Below are 24608 nucleotides of genomic sequence, written 5' to 3' on the forward strand. Positions count from 1 at the left end.
TGCTGCACTAGATCCTGTCTTGAAGCAATAAACAGTTCTCATGCCAAAATGCAAAGCAGAGGAGAAATTGTGCAAAGGAAAGAAACATACTTCTTCGATTGAATTGTTTTTACAAAACTAGGCATGTTGCTGATGGCTACACGAGGATTGATATCCACAGCATTTATCATAATCATTGTTTACTTGTTCCAGTGAAAGTGGCTTGTTATCAGAATTCTGTATTGATATTTGAATGACGACAATGTTGCTGGGGTAAGAAGGGACCATTTCCGTTACACGAGAAATATTGATAATAATGTGCATATTTGTTACGCGCAAAATCGACACTGCAATCAAGGTACACTAGAATACTTCACGGTGATTCATTTTGTTTGTAAAGATTAATATGAAAATATAAGGGAGCCCCAACATGTGCTTCCACTGTATCTCCATAATTGTCTGATTCGACAGCTGTTTGTTCTGGTTGTTGACACGATGTCAGACAAAATGTCTCACAAATTTATGTTTAGCATTGCTATCGTGTTGGATATTGGCCATATACATTAAACACACGTTTTACACACATACACGCACACGCACACACAGAAGCATGTGACTTTTTAACTTGTTAACTTGTTAACGGTGTTGGTACCTACACCGAAACGTAGCACTCACTGCAATAAAGAATTTGCCTGTCCATAGAACTTGGTTTTCCTTCATCTTTACAACTTCTAAAATGCCTCTCAAAGAAGTTAATGTGTATATTTGTAGACTGCTAACATCACAAGTATGTATACATGCTTAAGAATACATTGATCAACTGTTGCAGAATAAATGAACGATTAAATCGATGGACTGCTACGAATAGTATTTCAGAAATGGTGTTGGCTTCGTGGGAATAGGAAACCCAAAACGATTCTGCTCTAAGGAGTGCATTTAGACGAACAATCTATCGATCACAATCAGCACCTGTGTGAGATTCGAACCTAAGACCATGGAATGCCTTTGAGTCATTGACAGAACAGCCGAAACGACAATCTGGTCAACTTGTTTCTTTTTATGCCATGGTCTCAATGTAGTATGGAAGTCTGTCTAATCTATTAACTACCCTCACTGAATAACCTAATAAAAGCTTTCGCTCGTCACGGAAAAGACTTGAGTTCGATTCTCTTAATGTAGAATGTTTGAATCCCATCTCTAGCGTGCCCCGTCGTGTTATTGCTCTAACGTTGCTAAAAGCGGGATAAAACCTCTCTCAGTCGCTGCGATGTGTTTCGGTTAAGGGTATAATATATATACAGGTTCCGCATTACAATTCCATGTGTACATACCAAGGAATGCAAAATTAACATGATTGTTAGACTTTAAAATTCCAAATATTGTGTCCAAAGGGAATACATAGTTTCCTGGGTTGAAATCTAATTTATTGGTTTGTCACAAACGAGGCTGCAATAAATTCTTCAGTTTGTAGAAATATGAGATATCTGGAGTAGTTCACTCGATATCCTGGCACGGCACGTGCGTGTATGAAAACACTCACACTGACCTGGCTGTCGGTAATGGTTGCGGGTTATGGAACTGCCATCTGTTAGAGTAAACACACAGACATATTACGTGGGTATGACACCTTTTGGTCCACTAACATCATATTTGCCTTCGTGCTGTCCACTGAAACAACTAGCAGGAAAAACGGTATTTAACGTTGTTTGTTTCTAATGATGTTTATCATAATGGTCTTGTGAATGGACTCATGGGCATCAAACATAACCTTGTTACTGCAGAGTGTAACTACTGTCATCACGACGTACATATGTTATACTTGGAATTACGGGGCGGTGGGGTAGCCTAATGGTTAAAGCGTTGGCTCGTCACGCCGAAGACCCGGGTTCGAATCCCCACATGGGTACGATGTGTGAAGCCTATTTCTGGTGTCCCCGCCGTGATGTTGCTGGAATATTGCTAAAAGCGGCGTAAAACCAAATTCAGTCAGTCAGTCAGTCAGTCAGTACTTGGAATTACACTTTCTCAGTAAAGTACGTACATATTTTAGTACTTTTGTAAAGTTGAGTCCCATCCGAGATTCGAACCCACACTCTCAGGTGGGTAGGTCTGTCAGCCTAATCGCCCGCACACAAAATCAGCAACCTAATTCACTCAGCCACCGCGGCTTCCGGTGGTAAAGTTTGCTGTCGTTTCTTAAGCTGTTCTAATGCCTTAGCCGTGTGTCAAAGGTCTCATGTATGTTGAAGTTCGAATCTTTACACCAGGAAAGAAAATTTGAGTTGTAAATAGATACTCCAAGCATAGTGAAACATGGCAAGACAAGACATATAATTTCGGGAAATTAGTTGTGTTTCAACATGAACTGTGGTTAGATTTAACAACCAAGCAATTGAATACTCCGCAAATCTACACACAACTTGTAACTGTAGTACATCGCCATGGGTAGAAATCACATCGGTACTGTTCAGTTACAGCTTACTAATGGGTGTCTGACAAATGGGGTCGCCAAGAAACATCGGTCAGAGTTATCCAGTTCGGTACCCTAATTGGTCAAGTGCACGAAACTGTCCTCTTTCTTCTCTTCTCTTCTTATGCATAAATCTTGTGGACAGCTAGTGCTAGTCTGAATCCACACCGTACCACATAAACACTTGTCTGCGTGCGGAAAGACGTTGTGAAGTCGTAACCACGACATCTCTTGAATAAACACTCGGATTTCGAGGGTAAACACTGAGGTGTTGGCAGACACCTGGTGTCATGGCACTTTACGCTAACGTTTTTATGGGTTCCTGAATATGTCGGGGCAGTGTGGTAGCCTAGTGGTAAAAGCGTTCATTCGTCACGCTGAAGACCCAGGTTCGATTCCCCACATGGGTGCAATGTGTGATGCTCATTGCTGGTGTCCCTCACCGTGATATTGCTGGAATATTGCTAAAAGCGGTGGAAAATTATACTCATTCACTCTTGAATATGTCGTCTCTATGGCATGAATAGTCACAGTATCACTCTGTTTATGAAAACACTAGATATGTACTTCAAGTAAATGGAGAATATTAGTCCTGAAACTGGCAAAGCTTCTATCCCCATGTTATCCAGTGAATACAAGTTCTTGCAAGACGTTGGGAACAATACTATTCAAAACGTCAATGTCAAGTAATGACTTGTCTCGATTCCCGAAACAGACATCTTTTCCAAAAAGTGGTTTCCTGATATTGCTTGAATATTGTAAACAGTAGCACAAACCACCATCATTCACATGCAATGACGTATTGGTGTGAAACTTCTTTATATCTGTCACTGTAAGTGATGTAACCTTTAAGGTCACAACGTCTACCTGGTGGATACAGTCTCTTTGTACGTATAATCTGAGTATTCCTAGTGATCTTCCGAGGTCTTCCGGATAAAACGGCTTCAATGTATATGTCAAAATGTATAGCAATGAGTAGTGAGTGAGTTTAGTTTTTCGCCGCATTCTGCTATATTCCAGCTGTATGGCGGCGGTCTGTAAATACTCGAGTCTGGACCAGACAATCCAGTGATCAAAAGCATGAGCATCGATCTGCGCAATTGGGAACCGATGGCATGTGTCAACCAAGCCAGCGAGCCTGATCACCCGATCCCGTTAGTCGCCTCTTGCGGCAAGCATCGGTTACTGAAGATCAATTCTAACCCGGACCTTCACGGGTGTAGCAATGAGTAAATTCATAAGCGTGAAATACTTCAGTTACTTACGAATTAGTTTGCTTTCACTCACTTCAGAAATTGTGGGTAGCCGTAAATACATACAAAAGATATATTTCGAGCAAATATGCGGGACAAATAGGCATATATGCGCATGTTAATTTAATATTACATACCCCACATTTAGAATATTCGCACACTTTCTGGCTCTGTGATAACAAAATATTTAAGAAGGATCTCATTTTGTGATCACAGCAAGATGATTGATATTATATCATGGAAGACCAAGGCTGTTCTGTATACATCTCACACATCGTTCTCCCGACTCGTCTTTAAATAGGAAGAAGCTCCATTTCATTATTACCGCAATTATGTTTAGAGATAATCTAACGTGATATCTCCTCTGCTAACAAAGGGTCTCTTCGTCACGTAGTGATTAAATGAGATGGAAGGAACAGCCGGACGTCAATAACAAAACCTTGGCGTTTATCTGCTACCTTTGCAGCACGAGCATAATTGATTTATAGAGGAGAAAGAATGTACAATGGCTATGTTAAGAATGTACCGCTGCCCTTTTGACAGGTGTTCCACGCATGAATCGAGTGTCAGGTTGCAAGAAATGCGCTTGGGTGTGATGTTGATGTTTTCGGAATACTGATATCTTTCGTTATAACCAGACACCTTTCCCTTGGAATTCTAGCATTGGTTGTTCTTATTTAAGGAACGGAACGTTCAGATTTGTATCAATCTCAAAAAGAAATTGAAACCATTGACAAATACTTGTTTCCACAAGGTAGAACGCTCATGAACATCACAGAGAACTTCATTTGCCAAGTCACTGTCGTATTTCGGGTTTTAATCGTACACGTGACATATTGTAGAGACTTGAATTTGGGATATTGACCGCGGCCAACACACTTTAGTATCTTACCGTCAATTACAGCGAGAGACTGGAGTCAAATAACAGCTTTTATCCTGGATATCGCCGGCGGAAATCGTTGTTATTAAGACCCATGAGTGACGAGAGATAGCGCACGACCCACCAGGGAAGGATTCCAAACGTTACAAGAATTTGACATTTATAAGGAGACACACAAGGTCAGGTAGTGTGCTGAAAAAACACAGTATTATCCTCACGGCTAATCATGTTAAATTAAAATAATGTTCCTATACTCTATTCATCTTAATGGGTCAAAACAAACTTCCTACGGTTGAAGTGTCGTTTCCTAATAGGAAAATATGGACCATTTAAAGAAAAATGATAAAATTATTCCATTTCCATGCGAACGTTTACGTTCAGTATTTATGTTATTCATCTAATACTATATCAGATCACTATACATACAGAAACTATACATGCTGTTTTGGACTTTACTTACTGAGTGCATAAAACTGATTCAAACGTCATTGCTCAATTACAGTAAAATCATCACTTTACAAATTTCCAAAACATGATTATCCAGAAAGTGTTTGGTAAAACCACTTGGTCAGAGTAAAATGTCAGTATCTGGTGTGAACACCATGAGCATCGATAACAGCTTGGCAGCGGCGACCTATAGAAGAATGGAGATGCCGAATGCTGTCTTGAGGAATGTTTTGATACTCTTGCTGAAGTGCTGTGTAAAGTTCTTGTAGTGTCTGAGGCGGCGGATTACGCTGGCGCAAGCGTCGATCAAGAGTATCCCATAGATGTTCAATGGGAGACAAATATTTTTCCTAAAATTCAAATTCTTCCTCTGTATAGTTTCTACTTTTTTAAAGAAAATTTATATAATTCTTGTATTTCAGAATTTTCCTTTATTCCAACATTTAACTGCATATATAGCATCTAAAGAAAATTCAAGGAGGTTATGATTAGGTCGAGAATTTAGTAATTATTTATTATTCTGAGTTATAAGTCACTAATTGTTACATGTTGAAAACAACAGGTTAATGGAAATAACACAGTCTTAGACAAATGTCGACATAATGTAGATGTAGACATACTGCGCATATGAACAAGCAACATGATTCTAACATAGTTACCTTTGGCACAGGTATTGTTTCTGGTGTTCCGAATTCATAAGGGGATTTGCATAGAAACCTCTTAGACACAAAGTCATTAAATGCATGTTATTTGCACGGCGATTAGTATAAAAAGACTGGGCGTGTGACGCACTAGCACAAGCCTCCACGAGAGACCGGAGTATAATGTGTGTAATCTATATTTTGATCTAATCGAAGCATAATTATATATTATTCTCCCCTTTATACATGTATATCTTTGAAGTTCCCATTAGAACTACAGCGCTCGGATACGATCTCAGTAATTTATTTCAAATGGTTGTATACAGTTTTTTATTTTTTATCGATAGACTGGGTGACTTCACAATGAAAAGTAGCTCGTACATAGAGCAAGATGTTCTGTCTATCCGTATCTGTTTCCACATTGTTGTAAGCTTACACCTTTGAGCTTACTTCTTGCTATAATTTTATGTTATAATTTTAAAGTCGCTCGTAATTCTGTACAGGGTGGCTCGTTACTTTTACACTTATATTGTCTTAGGTTATGTATAGTTTTTATCATGTATATATTATGTATGTACGTTTTTATTAAAATGACTGTGACGAGGTGAGACTACAATAAACAATCTGTCTGTCTGTCTGTCTTGCTGTACCAAAGCGGCATATACATAATTGAGTCAAGGAAAAGCAAATCAGTGCCTGATATAATGTAGTGGTTGATATCATTATTCGATATTCTATAAAGTCGGGGTGTAAGGTCATACTATTTCAGTGAATTCTGTGCAATTGACCCTAAAACGATCTTACTGCCCTTTTCTCTGTCTGTCTAACAGCAATTGCGTCGGATCAAACAGCTTAAGTATTGAGACGGTGCTGTAACAGCTGAGTGTTAAAGCATTCGCTTGTCTCACCGAGGTCCCTGGTCCTATTCCGATGGAGCAACGTCTTAACACCGCGTGACATAGCGTAGAGTCTTGAATTTTAGATTTGATCTCATAACAACACACACAGGAGTCGTATAACTGCTTTATCCTGAATATTGTCTCTGTTATGAAGCCCCGCGAGTGATGAGAGTTAACACACGACCCACAAGGGAATGCATTATACCACATATTTTATTTCCCATTAGGATATACAGGGGTAACTGTTAGTGGAAGAATCGAATTACTATCTTCACGGAAAACCATCTCAATCGTGAAAATATGTCTTTACGTGTATCTTCTTTTTTATGTCTGAACTTTCAGAACAGAACAGAATTTTATTTCAGTAACAGGCCTCCGGCCCAAAATACATGTACATAAATTGATGATAAGTAGAGCACATATATATTTCATTTAGATTTGTGTTTCTTGTCAACAAAGTATAAAAATAGACATACATCCTTGATAATATTAACATTTTCACTCTGTAATATTGATATAAAATTAATAATTGATGGACATTTACTAAAATATTTTGATATGTACTTATTTCTGATATGAGAATATGCATCACAGATATAAAACACATGCCATTCATCTTCAACAACAAAGATACCACTTAATTTACAAAACAGGCAATGAACTTTCTGTATCTTTATACCATGCCTGTTAAGAAGATTACTTTCTAAATGAGATTACGTCTGACTGTTATAAAGACATCAGATGCTTTGTCATGCAAAGATGTTTCGAATCCTCTTAGTTTAATTTGATGGAAGGGAGGATTGCTTCACATACCCACTGTTTACTGCTTTACCGTCAATCGACCTCAGGGGTCTATCAATAACGGCTAACGCAACGTATCGAATCTAGTTAACCGTCTAACCACTGTGTGAAAGTTCATATATTTTGATAGGTAACAGCTAATTACTGCTTCATTTTGGCGATATCATCCCTATGGTTCTAGATAGTTGAATGCGCTCCATGCATGCTAGGTGTTTGGCTGGTTCACATTGCTATCTGGACCGAAATCATTTGATGATTTGAAATGCCTTGTGATTTGAAATGATTCAAACTGTTATCATAACATCAGTATATTTGTAACTGTATCGAAGAGCAATTGGAGAGGACACGATTAAAAGCTTCTCTTCACTTTGTTTTTTATTTTGCTATTCGTTCATTTGTTGTACAAAGGAATGCAAAAAATAATGGAAAACTACTTTCTCACAATTTAATATCTGAGCAATATCCGACCATTGTTATGTGGTTATTTTATGTTTATTTATGTTTTCCAGTCACCGGTTTTAATGTTGATAATACCTTTGGAATGCATTGACAAACTTAGACCATGTATCCCCAGACGTTTATTTTGGTAATGAGACCCTAGAGTATTGTCATTGTGACAAAGAAAGGGTCATCTCCATGGAGGGTATGGGTTTCGCCTCGATGGATAAGTCTGTATTGCATTTCTAAACCTCAGGCTAACAGACCAGACAGAGCTCTAAAGAGTTCTAACTGATTGCAGATTGCATTACAGTGTTCTCTGTTTTCAGCCAATATATTCAGTGCTTGACGTCAACCGTTAGCGTGTGTAAAGGGTTGATTTAAATCCAATTCTGTTCAAATCAATATCCCATGAAACAATGTTAGCTATAGTCGGCGACGTTTCACATTCACCATACAAGGGATTCAGGACGCCGGTTTTTGAAATATGTGTCAATGAAATCCCAATGATAATTTATTTTCGATATATGTGTGATCAAAGTTTGCGTGTAATGTGTGCGATGCCCTGGTGAAGTAATCTGGAGGGTATCACATGATAGTTCTCAATGACCGCTCCTTAAATACTTAGTTTCCGTAAATCCTCACGTATAAGATTATATTCAGAAAGAGTGAGTGAGTGAGTTTAGTTTTACTCAATATTCAAGCTATATGGCGGCGGTCTGTAAATAATCGAGTCTGGACAGACAATCCAGTGTTCAAAAGCATGAGCATCGATCTACGCATTTGGGAACCGATGACATGTGTCAACCAAGTCAGCGAACCTGACCACACAATCCCGTTAGTCGTCTCTTACATATTCAGAAAGAACGAGGGATGACAGAAGATTCACGTGTTAGCATATATACATGCATTTCTTTGTATAAACAATATATGACCATCAGTTACATTACGTAATTGATTTCATTGCATTATTTTCACGTATGAATTGTTTAAGTTCTTTGAGAGGCATTTTAGAAGTTGTGAAGATGAAGGAAAACTAAGTTCTATGGATAGACAACTTTTTTATTGCAATGGAGTGAAACGTTTCGGTGTAGATACAAACACCGTTATCAAGCAAGTGATACAACAGTTTGAAACAAGGAGAATATATACATTGCTGCATAGTGAGTATATACAATTAACAAGGTTGATGTACATTGGATATCTGATTAGTGATTTCAGCAGAGGAGGTCCTCTGCTCATCCTCCTCCTCTGCTGAAATCACTAATCAGATATCATCCTCCTTGTTTCAAATTGGTGTGTCACTTGTTTGATAACGGTGTTAGTTTACACCGAAACGTTGCACTCATTGCAATAAAGAAGTTGACTATCCATAGAACTTATTTTTCGTTCATGAATTGTTTAGTATAACTTTTCAGTTTTGTCAGATTATTTGTTTTTATTTTGTAGGACCCCTGGAAGATATTCATGTGAATGGAAATGCTCTCGCAATAATGGACGATACGGTTTTCTGAACACCTCTTTACGAATCCTTACAAGATGATGAGATGGAAGAAGACATGCCCTCAGCTTCCATTTCAAACTTCTCGGAATAAAAGTGGAAAGGTGTCTACTTGACAAATGACGACGAAATTCAAAGCTGTCATCAGCGCGAACTCTATTGTGTTTCGCGCAATGGCCACCGATTCGTCAGTCAGGGTCAGTTTGTTGTCACCATTTGGTTACAACATTATCGGTGTAATTTGTGCAGTAACAACAATTGTTTCGTTTTTGGCGAACGGATGTGGTGTGTTCGTGTTCATTAAAAACAAGACTCTCCGTTCACCGACAAATTTGTTCGTGATGGCATTGTGTGTTTGTGACATATTGATGTGTTCGTGCTCGGCCGTGGCATGTGCCGCCAGCTTCAGCCATGGATGGGTGTTTGGCCATGTGGTCTGTGTTCTTGAAGGTTTTATGGTGTACTTCCTAGGCCTTACCTCCATGTACCTTCTGGCCGCCATATCAGTTGACAGATACATTGTGATTTCCAAGCCTCTCTTGTCCTATAAGATTACCCATCGAGTGGCAGCCACAGCAATCTCCTTGTGTTGGGGGTTGGGTTTCTTCTGGGCAGCTCTTCCTCTGGTAGGGTGGAATCAGTATAATTTGGAAGGGGTCGGGATTTCTTGTAGTATTGTATGGCAGAGTGAAGACCCCGTCAACTTCAGCTACATCATCATCATCTTTGTTTTGTGCTTCACCTTCCCCGTCTGTATCATGGCCTTCTGCTACGTGAATGTGTACATGACGGTGAGTTGATAACCATGTAAAACAATCAGTGTTTCTTTTACTTATGCACAGTTTTCTGTTGCGGGAGCCGTTCTAAATTACACTTGTCAGATGAGTACACAAAGTACTACCAGTTGTCCGACTTCTAATTTTGTGGAAGCCTCGGTGGCTGAGTGGGTTAGACGATTGACTTTGTGTGCTGGGATTTGGTGCCTGGCGCTGAGAGCGTGGGATTGAATCCCGGATGGGGCTCAAACCAACAATAGTACAAGAGTATGTACTGTAGTGAAAAAATGTATCGTAAATCTAACACTCGTTATGTTTCCCTTTCTTATATTGAGTTTGGTGTTTCTGGTAACGAGCCGATGGTAGAGACATATTGACAGGCATATATCACAGACCCATGGAATCTCTGGTCACTTCCATGATCATAGTGAGAAAGACATTCACGCCTTTATGGTGAATTATAATTTATGGTTAAATACGTCTCAGATCTGTTCTATTAAAATACCACGACGGGAGCAAAGCTGTTCAAAGCAAAGCTTCAGCATGAACATTGCGTGCAGTAGCTGTATTACAACCACCTGTTAATAATCGAGTCTGTATTAAACGATCGACTGAGAGTATATTTTTAAAAATAAACGTAAAAGTAAATAAAACGAACAATACGGCTATGGATAGTGTGAAGTAGCCATAAATCGCCTACTATGAAAATGTTATACAGCAGCGAAGGTATATTCCTACGTGCAGAGAAAATGTTGAAATAGTTCCAGCCTTTTCTGAAATAGTTCCAGATGTTCATTAATAATGATCCTTTTAGAGCAAATACCTACTTCGCTATAATTATGTTCTTCCTTCCATACGCCCTCCAACGCACATCACAATGATGTGGATGATAGCAACACTATCATTGTGAGTACATCAAATTGACAGTAATTACTGCCTGTAGTTACAGATGTTCAAACATGTATTGTCATTATAGGGTTCCTCGTATGTCTCTTTATGAAATCTAATGCGTGTTCTTGCGATCATGATCAGACATGAGACACAAAACAGGCATGAAACAATGCCATACCTATAACGATTGGAATAGAAGGAAATGATATCGCACACGACGTATTTCCTCAATAAGGTACTCCCCAGTGAGATCATCATACAGAGGAGAAAGGATCATTAACATGATGATACGTATATGTAGATAGCATTGTGATTAAATGGAATAACGTGAGCAATCAGCAAAACAATGTCATCGTACATTTTCAGACAAAAAGGAAAATAGTTTGAAAGATTTTATTTTTAATTATTCTGTCAAATGTACCTGTCATTCAGAGGTATGAGTCATCACAGGTGTGAATTTATTTTTAATTTTTCCAATTTGTACAAAATTCTGAACATCAGTTTAGAAATGAATTGAAAGTGAGGTACATTATATTAATCAAATGATCACTGTCACTGGAAACTGGATATAGACACTAGTCAGTAAGTAGTCAGTTATATTTACATCTTGCAATTGCAAACTACGTTGGAATGTTTATGTAAACTACACTTACATACATGTACTCTGTGTCTGAAAATACGATTGTGTAATTTGGAAAATGGAAGAAATGCAATAACAATATCTATTTATCATTACGCGTAATCAATAACTGGCAGTAAACATTAACCAATAACCAATGAAGTCACACTATTTGACACTGCAATTCAGTAAAATGTAAATCATTTGACTTACATGAATTTTTTCCACTCATGAGAAGTCAATTTTCCATATTTTCTTTCCAAATTTGTCGTATATAAACATGTAATATTGATATTTTACAACAGCATTTACAAAAAGCCTTCATAGGAACTGTTTCACTGAATTAGACCTTATTCAAATGATTTGTCCCGTGAAACTAAAGATATCACATTGTTAATGTATTATTTCGTGTTTATCCTGCTCAAGTGATGTTGAGGATAAATTCCAGTTTAAATGTAACATTCCCTCTATTTGAAGAATTGATATATGTACTTTAAGCCCTCCTACTGGTATAACCTATCGGTTCTTGACCTTTTACAGTTTTTTAGTATCCAAAAATGTTATACAGCTTCGTAACAGGAGTAAATATCTTTCAAGGGCATTAAATATGAGACAGGAATCTCCATAAATCCAATTAAAGTACTGTGCTCCTTAAGAATATTGTACCAAAACAGCTACTACGTACCAACAAATTAACAGTCATGTATGTTACAGATTAGCTGTAAAGCAAAGGTTAATGAAGAATTTAATTGAACCGACAACAAACAGTCCTTATTTACCCAGACAACCTGTTGATACACCATAAACTAATTACGCCTTCACAAATACTTACATGTATGTTTTTGATATTAATTTATCAGTGCTTGTTTCCTACTCTCTTTATTGCATAGTTCCCCTCTCTTTAATCTGTTATATACCTTGTAAATGCTTGTTTTGGTGCCAAAATTATACAATATGTACTTACGAACGTTACACGTTGTATACGTCATTGGCAATTGGCGTACCGCGTCACCTAGACTTTGTACTGAATTTCACACAAACAAATCCGAGAAAATGCGACAGAACTAAGCATACGTACACAGCAGAATGTGTTTCATGTTTGAATTGGTAATTTTCAAAGATCAAGGGCTGCACTTTTAGTAATTATTGCAAAACGTAATAAAAGCGGCTTGATCAGCTGATCCTATCGCCTCTTCTCGAACGGTCATCAAGTTGTTTACTGTTACAGTATAAGCATTCATTCATATCTCTGTTATATCACTGAATCATGGAACACATATTTCAGGATATGACTACAGATATGTCACTGTTCAGGTCAAAAGAGTGAGTGAGTGAGTAAGTTAAAATTTTAATTCACATCGGCAGTATTTCAGTCATATTTTGACTATATCAAGTTATATCAGTGTCGGGCAGATGGGAATTTTAAACGCTGGTTATATATTTATAATAATTATAGGTAAACTATAAAAACCTGTCAACGAAAGACAGTAAAACAAATAGTTTATCATAGATGTATTTTTTTAAACTAGTAATTAAATTTAAAACATTTTAACAATACAAGACGATACAATATAAAAACAGGCTATAAATTGCCAACAACTGAAGGCAGATCATCATACTAGGGACCATGGGGACTTACAGTACATTTTCTTCCTGCATGGACCCTAGCTGGATTGACACCATCCCTCAGCTATTGGCAATTTTAGATAATCTAACCATAAATTAAAATAACACATATGCTACGATTAAAAATAGTAGTAGGTTTAAATTAACATTGAATGTTTTGGGACTTACGTACTCAGGTCAAAAGATATACTGATCCTAGGCCAGCGTAAACGTTACCGATAAAGGTGAAAGGTGTATTGGTTAATTGTCAACAGGTGTGATAGTAACACCCATACCACCTACGCTGTTAGTTTAATGTTGGATCAGGTAGCTATATGGTCAACGCACCTAGGGGTTATTGAAACAACCAAGACAGAATGGGCTTGTGGTAAAACAATGAATGCTTTGGATGACTAGGTTAATATTGGGTCATGTCTCTGCGACAGCCCAAACATTCGTCTGTACGGCGTATAATGGTCTGAATCAATATTCCGCGGGCATCTTGTGATACCTTCAACTTCTGGATACCTTCAGCTTCCTTCAGTTTTCTAATAATATTCAAATGTTATTTGGTTTTGTTGCGTTCATCTCTTTTGGCAACTGATTATTTAACATCACATCGGCAACATTTATACAAAAATAGCTAATAATTATAAACCGTATAAAACTCGGACGGAAACATGAAACATTCCGATTTTATAGTTGGAAGATGTGGGGAATGGCGACCTGGATATGAGTGAGTGAGTGAGTGAGTGAGTGAGTGAGTGAGTGAGTGATAATTGACGTCACATGGGCAATATTTCAGCCGTATCGTGACGAATCACATTTATACATAATAGCTAATATTTATAAACCGTACAAAAACCTCTAGAATAACTAGCTTTTCACACATTTGTCAAAAATAGCTAAAGGAAAATTATTTATGATAAACTAAGAATTAACTATACGAGATAAAACTTGGTAAGAGATTGCTAGAAACGGAAGTAAAGCCACCATACTAGGGACCGTGGGAACTTACAATACTGACATAAATTGCAAACACGATAGGAGGGGAGCGGAGATGATATGAGGTCTAAATAACGTCATGCGTTCAAGATAATGGCCAAATTCAACAAATCGACACATTATGGCAATATGTCAGTGGTGTTTTACTGTTTCACTCTGTACTTCCTAGATAGACGTGGATGTGTCCAGAGAGGTCAACGCGAACACTCCGTAAAACATACAATCCATGAAATAAAGTTAAGAGAGAGGCTAAATATAAATATTTGAATAAACGCCCTGCGCTCTGCATGTAAGGCTTTACAGAAATGGTTGGGTTTTAGGCTGCTTTGAAATTATATCACGGTGTGTCAGTTGTATGTTGGAGAAAGCCCCGAATTGATGCTCACTATCTTGGGTAAGGTAGACTACACAAGGCGAAAAGTATCGTAACAGCTATGATATTTAATCCCATACTGATCTTCACAATTGAGCGTGGCGTTTGACGGACATGAAGTTGTCAGTTGATGAGGTAGGATGTTAGATATGAATAGCTGTAGATGTAATTTCGACCTAGAGGGTTTCAGGAATATCTAGTGACCTTGACCTTTCTGCTTTTTCTTGACGTGTCAAACGTTTGCATAAGAATACATACAGAGCTGTCATAGTACTGTCAACACCTGGATAAGAAAACTGCTAGCAGACACAACTGATTGAGTCACTTTGGCAATATATTGGCTAATGGGGGGTTTTAGGTTTAAAGGAGATAACGAAATGACAGTTAATTATATATTTTGTTGTTTGTAGTGATTTTAGCGGGAGGAGACCGCCTCCGTGGTGTAGTGGTTAGAGCGTCGCCCGGAGAGCGAAAGGTCGCGGGTTCGATCTCCGACCGCGTCATACCAAAAGACGTTAAAATATGGTACTTGTTGGTCCCTGCCTGGCACTAGGCATTAATGGGTACAACAATGACTGGTCGGCTCGGAGTCAGTATAATGTGTCTGAGTGGGGTATTCATGCTTCAATGCGGCATGGTATCTCAGTGAGCTAGCACTATAAAACCAGCTTCAGTCTGGGCTAGTAGAAGCAGCCGCACATACACATACACACGCATGCACGTCGTCATATGAGCGAAATATTCTCAAGCACGACGATAAACCCAATTTCACCTCACCTCATCTTTAGCGGGAGCACATAATTGAAGCGCCTTTAAATGTCGAGTACTGTTGGCCAGAGTTTAACAATAAATGTGATTACAGTTAACGCACCTGACTGTTGTAACAAATATCACAAGTTTGATCATTGCGTGGAGTTAAAATTGGTTGAATTTGTAACTTGTTGACAATATATTTAGGTGAGTGATATACATGATAGCGACAAGAGGCATATTCCAGGCTTTAACGACGGGATTTAGTCTGGCCTATTAACTTCAAGCACTATTCCAGATTAACGAACAGAAACAGAACCGCTGCGAACATTCTAGACATATATCGGTGTATTTGCATATTACATGGCCTTGTATTTATTGCTGCTGGTGGGAATGTAAACCATTGTACTGCCTTACTCTTACTCTAAACCTTAACCTTTGTATATCGTGTGTTAATAACTCACTAACCGAGTGTGGTCAGTTACTGATTTAACTCTTCAGCTCTGTACGAACATACTTTCTGAGTTAACCGTTGCGTTTCAATTAAAACTTAACCGTGTTTGGCAGCTTGACTCCTGAGAGTTTCTAGGAATTCAGTCCTGCCCCACAACGAAACACATGTGATACATGTGGTCTCACCTTAGGCAAGTGAGTTTGTTCAAAATTGCCTCTGTTCACCCAGCAGCAAAATGGGTACCCGGTGGAATAAAGTCATGTGACTATAACCTTCTAGCGCCTAACAGGCAGCTTGGGTTATCCGGGGAAATAATGTATTGTGCTCTTGATTGTTAGCGCTATGAGCATAACTAGTGTGGAGTTTGGCGCTATATAAATGGACACATTATTATTATTTCATTATTATTAAGAAATAAACCAACTAGAAATAAAAACTGAATACAGTGTTTATTAGGTCTCCATGACATACGAGATGGGTTTTTTTAAATTTTATTTCTTGAAACATAAAATGCTTAAAGTATCAATTTTGTAATACATTGACACTAAACACATTCTTTGGTTATCTACAAACAAATAAACTATTGTTTAAAAAACCAATTGCAAAAAGCTAAATGCATGTACAGAGAAACGAATATGAAAAGACCTAGTGCTTTATCTTGTATCATTCTTCGAATCTCCTAGATGATCATGTAGGTAATTTAGGGTACATTTATTTTATCAAGACACCAACAAACTTTAAGGAAGATAATTTTATGGATGTCAACTTCTTTATTGTGAGGAACACGTTTCAGAATACATTATGAAATCCATAAAATTCTCTTCCTTATATATACTCCGAAACGTGTCCCTCACAATAAAGAAGTTGACATCCATAAAATTCTCATTCCTGCGTGTATCATTTGTAAATGCCATTTAAAGACCAACAAACTTATAAGCAAAAGCCATGCGCCTATTGTATGCCTGGAGAATTTGCACTACAATTTGCAGGACGTCTTAGTTCAATGAAGTTATTTCCTGTGACTCATAATAGTTACACCTTTATGCAAGTGCAGCTTAATGCGTTCTTTGACACGCTAGACCGCCTCCGTGGTGTAGTGGTTAGAGCGTCCGCCCGGAGAGCGGAAGGTCGCGGGTTCGATCCCCGATCGCGTCATACCAAAAGACGTTAAAATATGGTACTTGTTGGTCCCTGCCTGGCGCTCGGCATTAATGGGTACAACAAGGACTGGTCGGCTCGGAGTCAGTATAATGTGTCTGAGTGGGGTATTCATGCTTCACTGCGGCATGGTATCTCAGTGGGCTAGCACTATAAAACCAGCTTAAGTCTGGGCTAGTACAAGCAGCCGCACATACACATAAACACGCATGCACGTCGTCATATGAGCGAAATATTCTTAAGCACGACGTAAAACCCAATTTCACCTCACCTCACCTCACCTCTTTGACACGCTGACTCCACAATCATGTCTTCACACTCAAAGCGAACAACAAGTAACATACAACATATAGCGTCCAAAACCTCACCTGATACCATTACATCATTATGATTTCATTAATGTTTCTTTAGATCTTTAGAGGCAAAAATATATTTCTATGTATTGTTTTCAGATCCGAAATGTTGCAAGAAGTAATGTGTGGGACGTGAAGAGTCGAGTGGCCCAAAGGAATCTCAGACTGGAAAGGAAATTGTTAAAAACATGTTTTCTTATGGTTTGTAAGTATCAGGGTGGACATCAAAGTAAATGAATGTTTCTTTAGCCTTTTAAGGCGGAACTAACAATATTAGAGCGAGCTAGATAATGGTGGTCTGGACCAGAAAGTCGAGTTAATGCATGACTGCATGGTTGTATGCCAAAACGTACCCTGACCACCTGACAAGGCTCAAAGTTGTACAATGTTCTTAAGCAATCATGTGACGCTACCGTACTGTCTTCAATTATCACATCTTTCATAAATCATTTTAAATCTCATTAACAGACATCACATGTGTGCTTTATTTATTCTGCCCAAACAGAATCCATTATTCGTACAAGGCTAATAGCGGTGAAAAATATACTAGGCGTCATAATAAAGGGTCAAATGATCTATAGCACAGGTAAAGAAAAATTTCTTTTAGAAACAGAACTAAGAGTGTCATCATAATGTTTAATGTGTTGACGAACGTGACACATCGTGACATACAGACAGAAAGTTCAAACAGCACCAGTAAACATCAGTTGTATAGACTAACTTCCCAAAATGAAAATGAGTACTCGGTCATTCAATATCTTGTTTACCCTCCTCGCGCGTCCAAGGCACAGATGCACCTTGTTCTCATGCACCTTATCAAGTTCATAACGAAAGCTTGTGGAATCGCATTCCATTCCACTGCTAGAGCTCTGCGGAGTCCTGGGAGATACACTGGTGCTGGGTGACGTGTGTACTTACACACGTCGACCGAGTTCATCCCAGGCATGCTCAAATGGGTTGAGGTCTGGCGAGCATGCTGGCCACTACATCCGCTCTACACCCTGCTGCCTAAGGAATTCCGTGACAATCCTGGCCCTATGAGGCCTAGCGTTGTCGTCTTGCAGTAAAGAGGGTCGACCATAAAAGCCATGCACAGCTTGCAGGAATGGTACTGCTCTAGGCGCCAGATCTCGTCCCGATAAGGCTGTCCGGTAAGATTACCGTCGACCACGTGCAGTGGAGTACGTCCTGGTCCAGTAGGAGTTATCTCTGCCAAACCATAACCGACTCCCCGCCAAATCGGTTATGCGTGGCCACAGTTGCATCTGTGATTTGCGCTCCATTGCGACGACCTCTGCCAACCATCATGGAAGGACAAATTGAATCTGCTTTCATCTATGAAGACTGACTGACTGAGTTTGGTTTTACGCCGCTTTTAGTAATATTCCAGCAAAACATCACGGCGGGGGACACCAGAAATAGGCTTCACACATTGTACCCATGTGGGGATTCGACTCCGGGTCTTCGGCGTGACGAGCCAACGCTTTAACCACTAGGCTACCCCACCGCCCCTCATCTGTGAAGAGCACACGAGACAATTGACGTTGATTCCAGCGGCCATGATGTCTACTCCATCTCAAACGCGTCTGCCTGTGACGTGGTGTTAGTGGTGGACGAACCGCAGGTCGCCTACAGCGGAGTACGGCTGCCTTTAAACGTCGAAAAACGTCTCATATTAAGTTGCAATTTCAAACAGGTACCTTGAACAGTGAACGACAGTGTAAATCATTGACGTTAAGTGGCAGGTGGAATTCCATATTGACAATTTGAATAAAATATGCGCTATTTGTAACAGAATGTATCGGACGTTAAGAACGTAATAATGACATTTCAACGGCCTGATGTGTTGTTCCATACTGTTAAGAAAGTTTGTAAAACATTCAGTTGTATATATTTCAAACAAAAACGAAGATTTTACAACTTTTAAGAACTAGTGTTACCAATAGCTTCACCCTTCATAATGACGCCGAGTAATAATATGAATTAATCATAGAAAAAATGACACAGTGTAAGCTATGATGATTTTCGTTCACATTCATTGATTACACATTGCGGTTTTCATCTGTTTTAGGCATCTTCGTGTTCTCATGGCTACCATACGCCATCGTGTCTTTCATGTCGGCGTTTGGTGACTCCAGAGACATTACACCTTTAATGGCGACGCTTCCAGCTCTTGTTGCTAAGTGCAATGGATTATGGAACCCTGTGATTTACATAGCCACGAATGCTCAATTCAGGAATGCCTTCTATGAGATCATTCCTTGTTCGAAGATAGATCTTTTAAACAAAGATCAAGAGGAATTGAAATCCAACCTTACCGATGATGATCACATGACATCCAAGAGATCGATTGAACCATATGAATTGGGAACCAACAATTCTAATAGTGACAATGTAACATCTGAAAGATCAAATGAACCCGATGAAAAGAACACAAAAGACAACCTTGCAGCGATTGTGTTTACTTTCGAATCGATAAAGGATCACACGCCTGGTCATCCGGAAGTGCAGGAGTTGCTGCCTCGTGTGTCGCCAGTGAATGACAGAGTTGATCCAGAAAAATTTGAGCTTGACGATCTAAGTATCACAAATAAGATGGATGTGTGAAATCGATGTCATTTATATAATGCAGGAGTGGGTGAAACATAATTATAATAGAACCGCCATTACTTCAAACTGAAACCTTTTAGAGGGGGTTATTTTCCGAATAAGGCTGTATCGAGACTCGCTGTCGACAGCTTTACAATGTTGAAAATCTTTTCATGTTGTAAGTAATTACTAATGCATTCTTATCTTACACAAACAATCACCAATGTTTTCAAGCTCTAATTCGAAAAGACCAATGGGCTAAAGCCCATCTGTAAGTAATGGTATTACATATCATACAGAAACATACATTCCATATAGAAATACCAGACACTGTGTCTTCATGTTGTGTTACATATTGGCCATAATGATACTTACAGACGATCGATCGCTGTCACTACAGATGGAAGAATATTCCAGTTTAGGAGTATACCATTAAGCATTATGTCTGTAACTCAGATCACTTCCAGGAACTTAGGCTATTGATGACAGAAAATATAATTTATTGTATAACTTGGAACAGCGAGAGCGTTGTGATACATCTTCCGTGATATCATGCTTATTGAAGACACATCTTTTTCTGGAAATTGTCCGCTGACTGATCCCCTCTGGTAAATTTTGCCAAGTTTCTCAAACTGAAGTATCCTTATATTCTACTGTCTGTATTTCACATGCATTAAAACCATGTGACAGAATATGTGCATTCAGTTTTAACCAAAAAAAACCTGGAATTGTGTAGCAACGCAAGAGTACGCTTTAGATGCGCATAACATAATTATATTAAAATCATATGATATCACTTGTTACAAGTTCTCAGGTCAGATGCACACTAATCAATTGTCAAATGGTTGCGTTTTCATATAAGGGCTATTATCTGTTTGTGTAGAGCCTGTTGATGAACTGAATATAGAATGATGACTGTATTTTGCTCAATTTATTTTTAAAATAACCGCACATGTGTAACGTGATCGGGATGTTATATGTAACAGTGACCTTGGTCAAAAGATATTTTGAATTCTGTGATAATGTTTACAGCACTGTAGATGTACACGTTATTGACCTCAAACATTGACTATAGGTATCTTTATATCTGAAACTCTAACACTTTTGATTTCCATTGTGTAACATTCATTTACGAATGGTGCCCTCGAGGTTAATAATGATGCTGGGGTGTCTACGTCCCACCTGTCTAGAAGGCACCTTCCTCAAGTTGCCATTGTTTGCACAATACAGCTCTTAAGTTTGGGAATGGGAATCGGATAGTGCAAGCAACGTTGATGTTCACTTCGTGAAAACCTTGCTCATGTACGTGTATAGGCTTGATATTCTCACGCAGTTGCCTATGCAGATCAGCAGATCTGACCTATCGGGAGGTCCTCCAGTAGGAGCCCTCTGGAAGCAGACGTCATTGACATTGCCTTTTTCTGGAAGAGCTGACGAGAGATATGTCCACTGTTGTGACAGTTGTTTAGTCTCTGGTTGACAATGATGAACCCAATACTCACTCGTAATAAATTACTCAGCAAAATCAAGGCGTTCTGTTTTGAAAACGATGCAAAAAACTCACAAGCGATGATGAACGTGGTTCGTGTCCAAAACGTTGGTTGATTCGATACATATAAAGAGACACATATTCTACAATAGTGGAGAGTTTTAATTTACTTTGAATGTTTGTGGACTTACGTACCTTCTCAGGAGGACAATAATTATACAGTACTTTAACCCCTCTGAGGATACAGCCACTAACAATCTGAGTTACTAATTTAAACTTCCAATCATAAAATATGTATCTATTTACAAATCATTTAACAAATATATTTCTTTTAAAAATGCAATAACTAAATGAGAACTGATATTATTTAAAAGATCCTTTATAGTTGTACAGTCATGTATATGGTTCATATACAGCCTGTAAGCATGGGCAGTACGTACGAAATGCCTGCGAACTTTTCAGGGTGTACTGTACATCCTCTGCAACCTTTGATAACACCTCAAACATGCAAGAAATTTCGGGTAGCCATTAGTAATATCGAAAGTGCAATCACCAATTTCCATTCAATACTGGTAAGCGTAACTGCAGGAAATGTATATCTTGAATCAAAGAGTGTAGCTTCAATTAAATGAAATCCTCTCGATTTCGCACATGAGATATCACTCGTCACCCTTGTTTCAAACTTGAACGATGCCTGTGTAGACGATCATGATTTCTTTGTTATCATGTATTACCAAAAGAAACAAATCTCAAGACTAATTACAAGAAAAAGAAAAGTAGAAATTAAAAACTGTTGACCAAGAACAGTAAAACTACCAGTGTATCACAGATATTCAAGTAAAACGAGCATGTTGTCATAAAATGATATTTATAAAGTGAAAAATACAATATAAAACCAGGCTATAGATTGCCAACAACTGAAGGTAGATCACCATACTAGGGACCATGGGGACTTACAGTACATTTGCTTCCTGCATGGACCCTAGCTGGATTTACACCATCCCTTCAGGCGTTAGCAAGTTTAGATAATCATGCCACAAATTAAAAGAACATATACTTTACGATTAAATAGTAGTAGGTTCAAATTTACTTTGAATGCTTTTGGACCTACAATAATTTTAGAATACTTTAACCCCCCTTACAGGGTACGGCCACTAACAATCTAAGTTACTAATCTGAACTACCAATCATTAAAATACATCTATCTACGGAATATATTATTCAAAACTCGACCGCCTCCGTGGTGTAGTGGTTAGAGCGTCCGCCCGGTGTGCGGAAGGTCGCGGGTTTGATCCCCGACCGCGACATACCAAAAGACGTTAAAATATGGTACTTGTTGGTCCCTGCCTGGCGCTCGGCATTAATGGGTACAACAAGGACTGGTCGACTCGGAGTCAGTATAATGTGTCTGAGTGGGGTATTCATGCTTCACTGCGGCATGGTATCTCAGTGGGCTAGCACTGTAAAACCAGCTTCAGTCTGGGCTAGTACAAGCAGCCGCAAATAAACATACACACGCATGCACGTCGTCATATGAGCGAAATATTCTCAAGCACGACGTTAAATCCAATTCCACCACCACCATTATTCAAAACTCATCAATTAAATCAATTTCTTTTAATAAAAAAACAAGAATTAAATAAAAATGAGTAGTGGTAAAAAGATCCTTAACTGTTTTCACATTGAAATATCATATACAGAGGGTTTAACATCACTTTCCCCACATCTGAATGTTTGGATAAGGGATTAGGAGGTCCAAAATCATTTAACAAATCTTATTGGATTAGGAGGTCACTGGACTGTGGATGTATGACTATAGTCTGTTCTAATTAGTGGCACTGGTGAGTGAGTGAGTGAGTGAGTTATTATTTAACGTCACATCGGCAATATTGCAGCCATATCGTGACGAGAACATATTTGACATTGAAATGGAATATATGTATATTATAAAAACCTGTCGACGAAGGACAGTAAAACAACTAGAATATCACAATTATAATTAACACTAATGTGGAAAGTTAAATCTAATAGCACTATTTGGACAATACAATATAAAAACAGGCTATAGATCGCCAACAACTGAAGGTAGATCGCCATACTAGGAACCATGGGGACTTACATTACTTTTTCTACCTGCATGGAGCCTAGCTGGATTTACACCATCCCTTCAGCCGCTGGCGATTGTAGGATAATTTAGCAGAAAGTTAAAAGAACAAAAATACTACGTTTAAAAACTTGGTACGCGAAAATTTTACTTTGAAAGTTTTTGGGACTTACGTACCTTCTCAGGAGGACAATAATTTTACATTACTTCAACCCCCTTTGAGAATACAGCCACTAACAATCTAAGTTGACAATCTGAACTACCAATTATAAAACCTTATCTATTTACAAAACATATATCAAAATTCATTTAACAAGTCTATCTCTTTTAAATAATCAATGATTAAATGATAATTAACTTTATTAAAAAGGTCTTTTACTGTTTTGTTATTGAAATAATTATCCCTTATGATGGAGAATTCAACACAGTCAAGCAGGACATGCTTGACCGTGGTTCTCTCATCACAACGGATACAAAAATGGAGGATCCTCACCTTTCAATAGGTATGCATGAGTATATCTTGTGTGGCCAATACGACATCGTCGTATGATGACCTCTTCAAATCTGGACTGACAACCCACGTAAGTGGAACCGATATAGGGTTTTATTTCATGTAATTTATTGATACCTACTTGGGTGTCCCACTTCTTCTGCATCAGATCACGGATGTAGGATCGAATGGTAGCTTTGTAATCAGAGTATGGGACAAGAAGTGGTGTCACAGATTTGTTGAGTGCTGCCTTAGCAGCAAGATCGGCCATTGTGTTCCCAGAAATGCCAACGTGACTGGGTAACCAACAAAAGACAATGTTGTATTGGTCCGTAGCAAGATCATTGTACAATTCAATAATTTCTAATAAAAGTGGATGTTTGCAAGAAAGATTTGTAATAGCCTGAAGGCACGAAAGAGAGTCTGAAAAGATTATGTATTGTTTAAATTTGGGGCGTCTATTAATATATTGAAGAGCTGTTAGTATTGCGTTTGCTTTTGCTGAAATAATAGAGCTATTATCCGGTAATCGAGAAGATATTGTTCTGGATCCAACGACAGTGGCACACGCCACTGCGCCACCATCCTTGGATCCATCTGTAAATAAGGACTTGTACGTATTATATTTGCTTTTTTAATTGAT

The 24608-nt window shown here is 38.5% G+C and overlaps 1 protein-coding gene across 1 annotated transcript; it reads left to right on the forward strand.

The window, feature by feature from the left end:
* Nucleotides 1–9263: 9263 nt before the first annotated feature.
* On the forward strand, nucleotides 9264–21471 carry LOC124270589 (parapinopsin-like). Its single transcript, XM_046705603.1, has 3 exons — nucleotides 9264–10100; nucleotides 17393–17498; nucleotides 19365–21471. The coding sequence occupies exons 1-3, from the start codon at nucleotides 9429–9431 to the stop codon at nucleotides 19898–19900; spliced, it is 1314 nt and encodes a 437-aa protein (XP_046561559.1). The 5' UTR covers nucleotides 9264–9428; the 3' UTR covers nucleotides 19901–21471.
* Nucleotides 21472–24608: the final 3137 nt, after the last annotated feature.

This window comes from Haliotis rubra, unplaced genomic scaffold (genome assembly GCF_003918875.1).
Source record: "Haliotis rubra isolate DU_JTF1 unplaced genomic scaffold, ASM391887v1 Scf153, whole genome shotgun sequence".
Lineage (NCBI taxonomy): Eukaryota > Metazoa > Mollusca > Gastropoda > Lepetellida > Haliotidae > Haliotis > Haliotis rubra.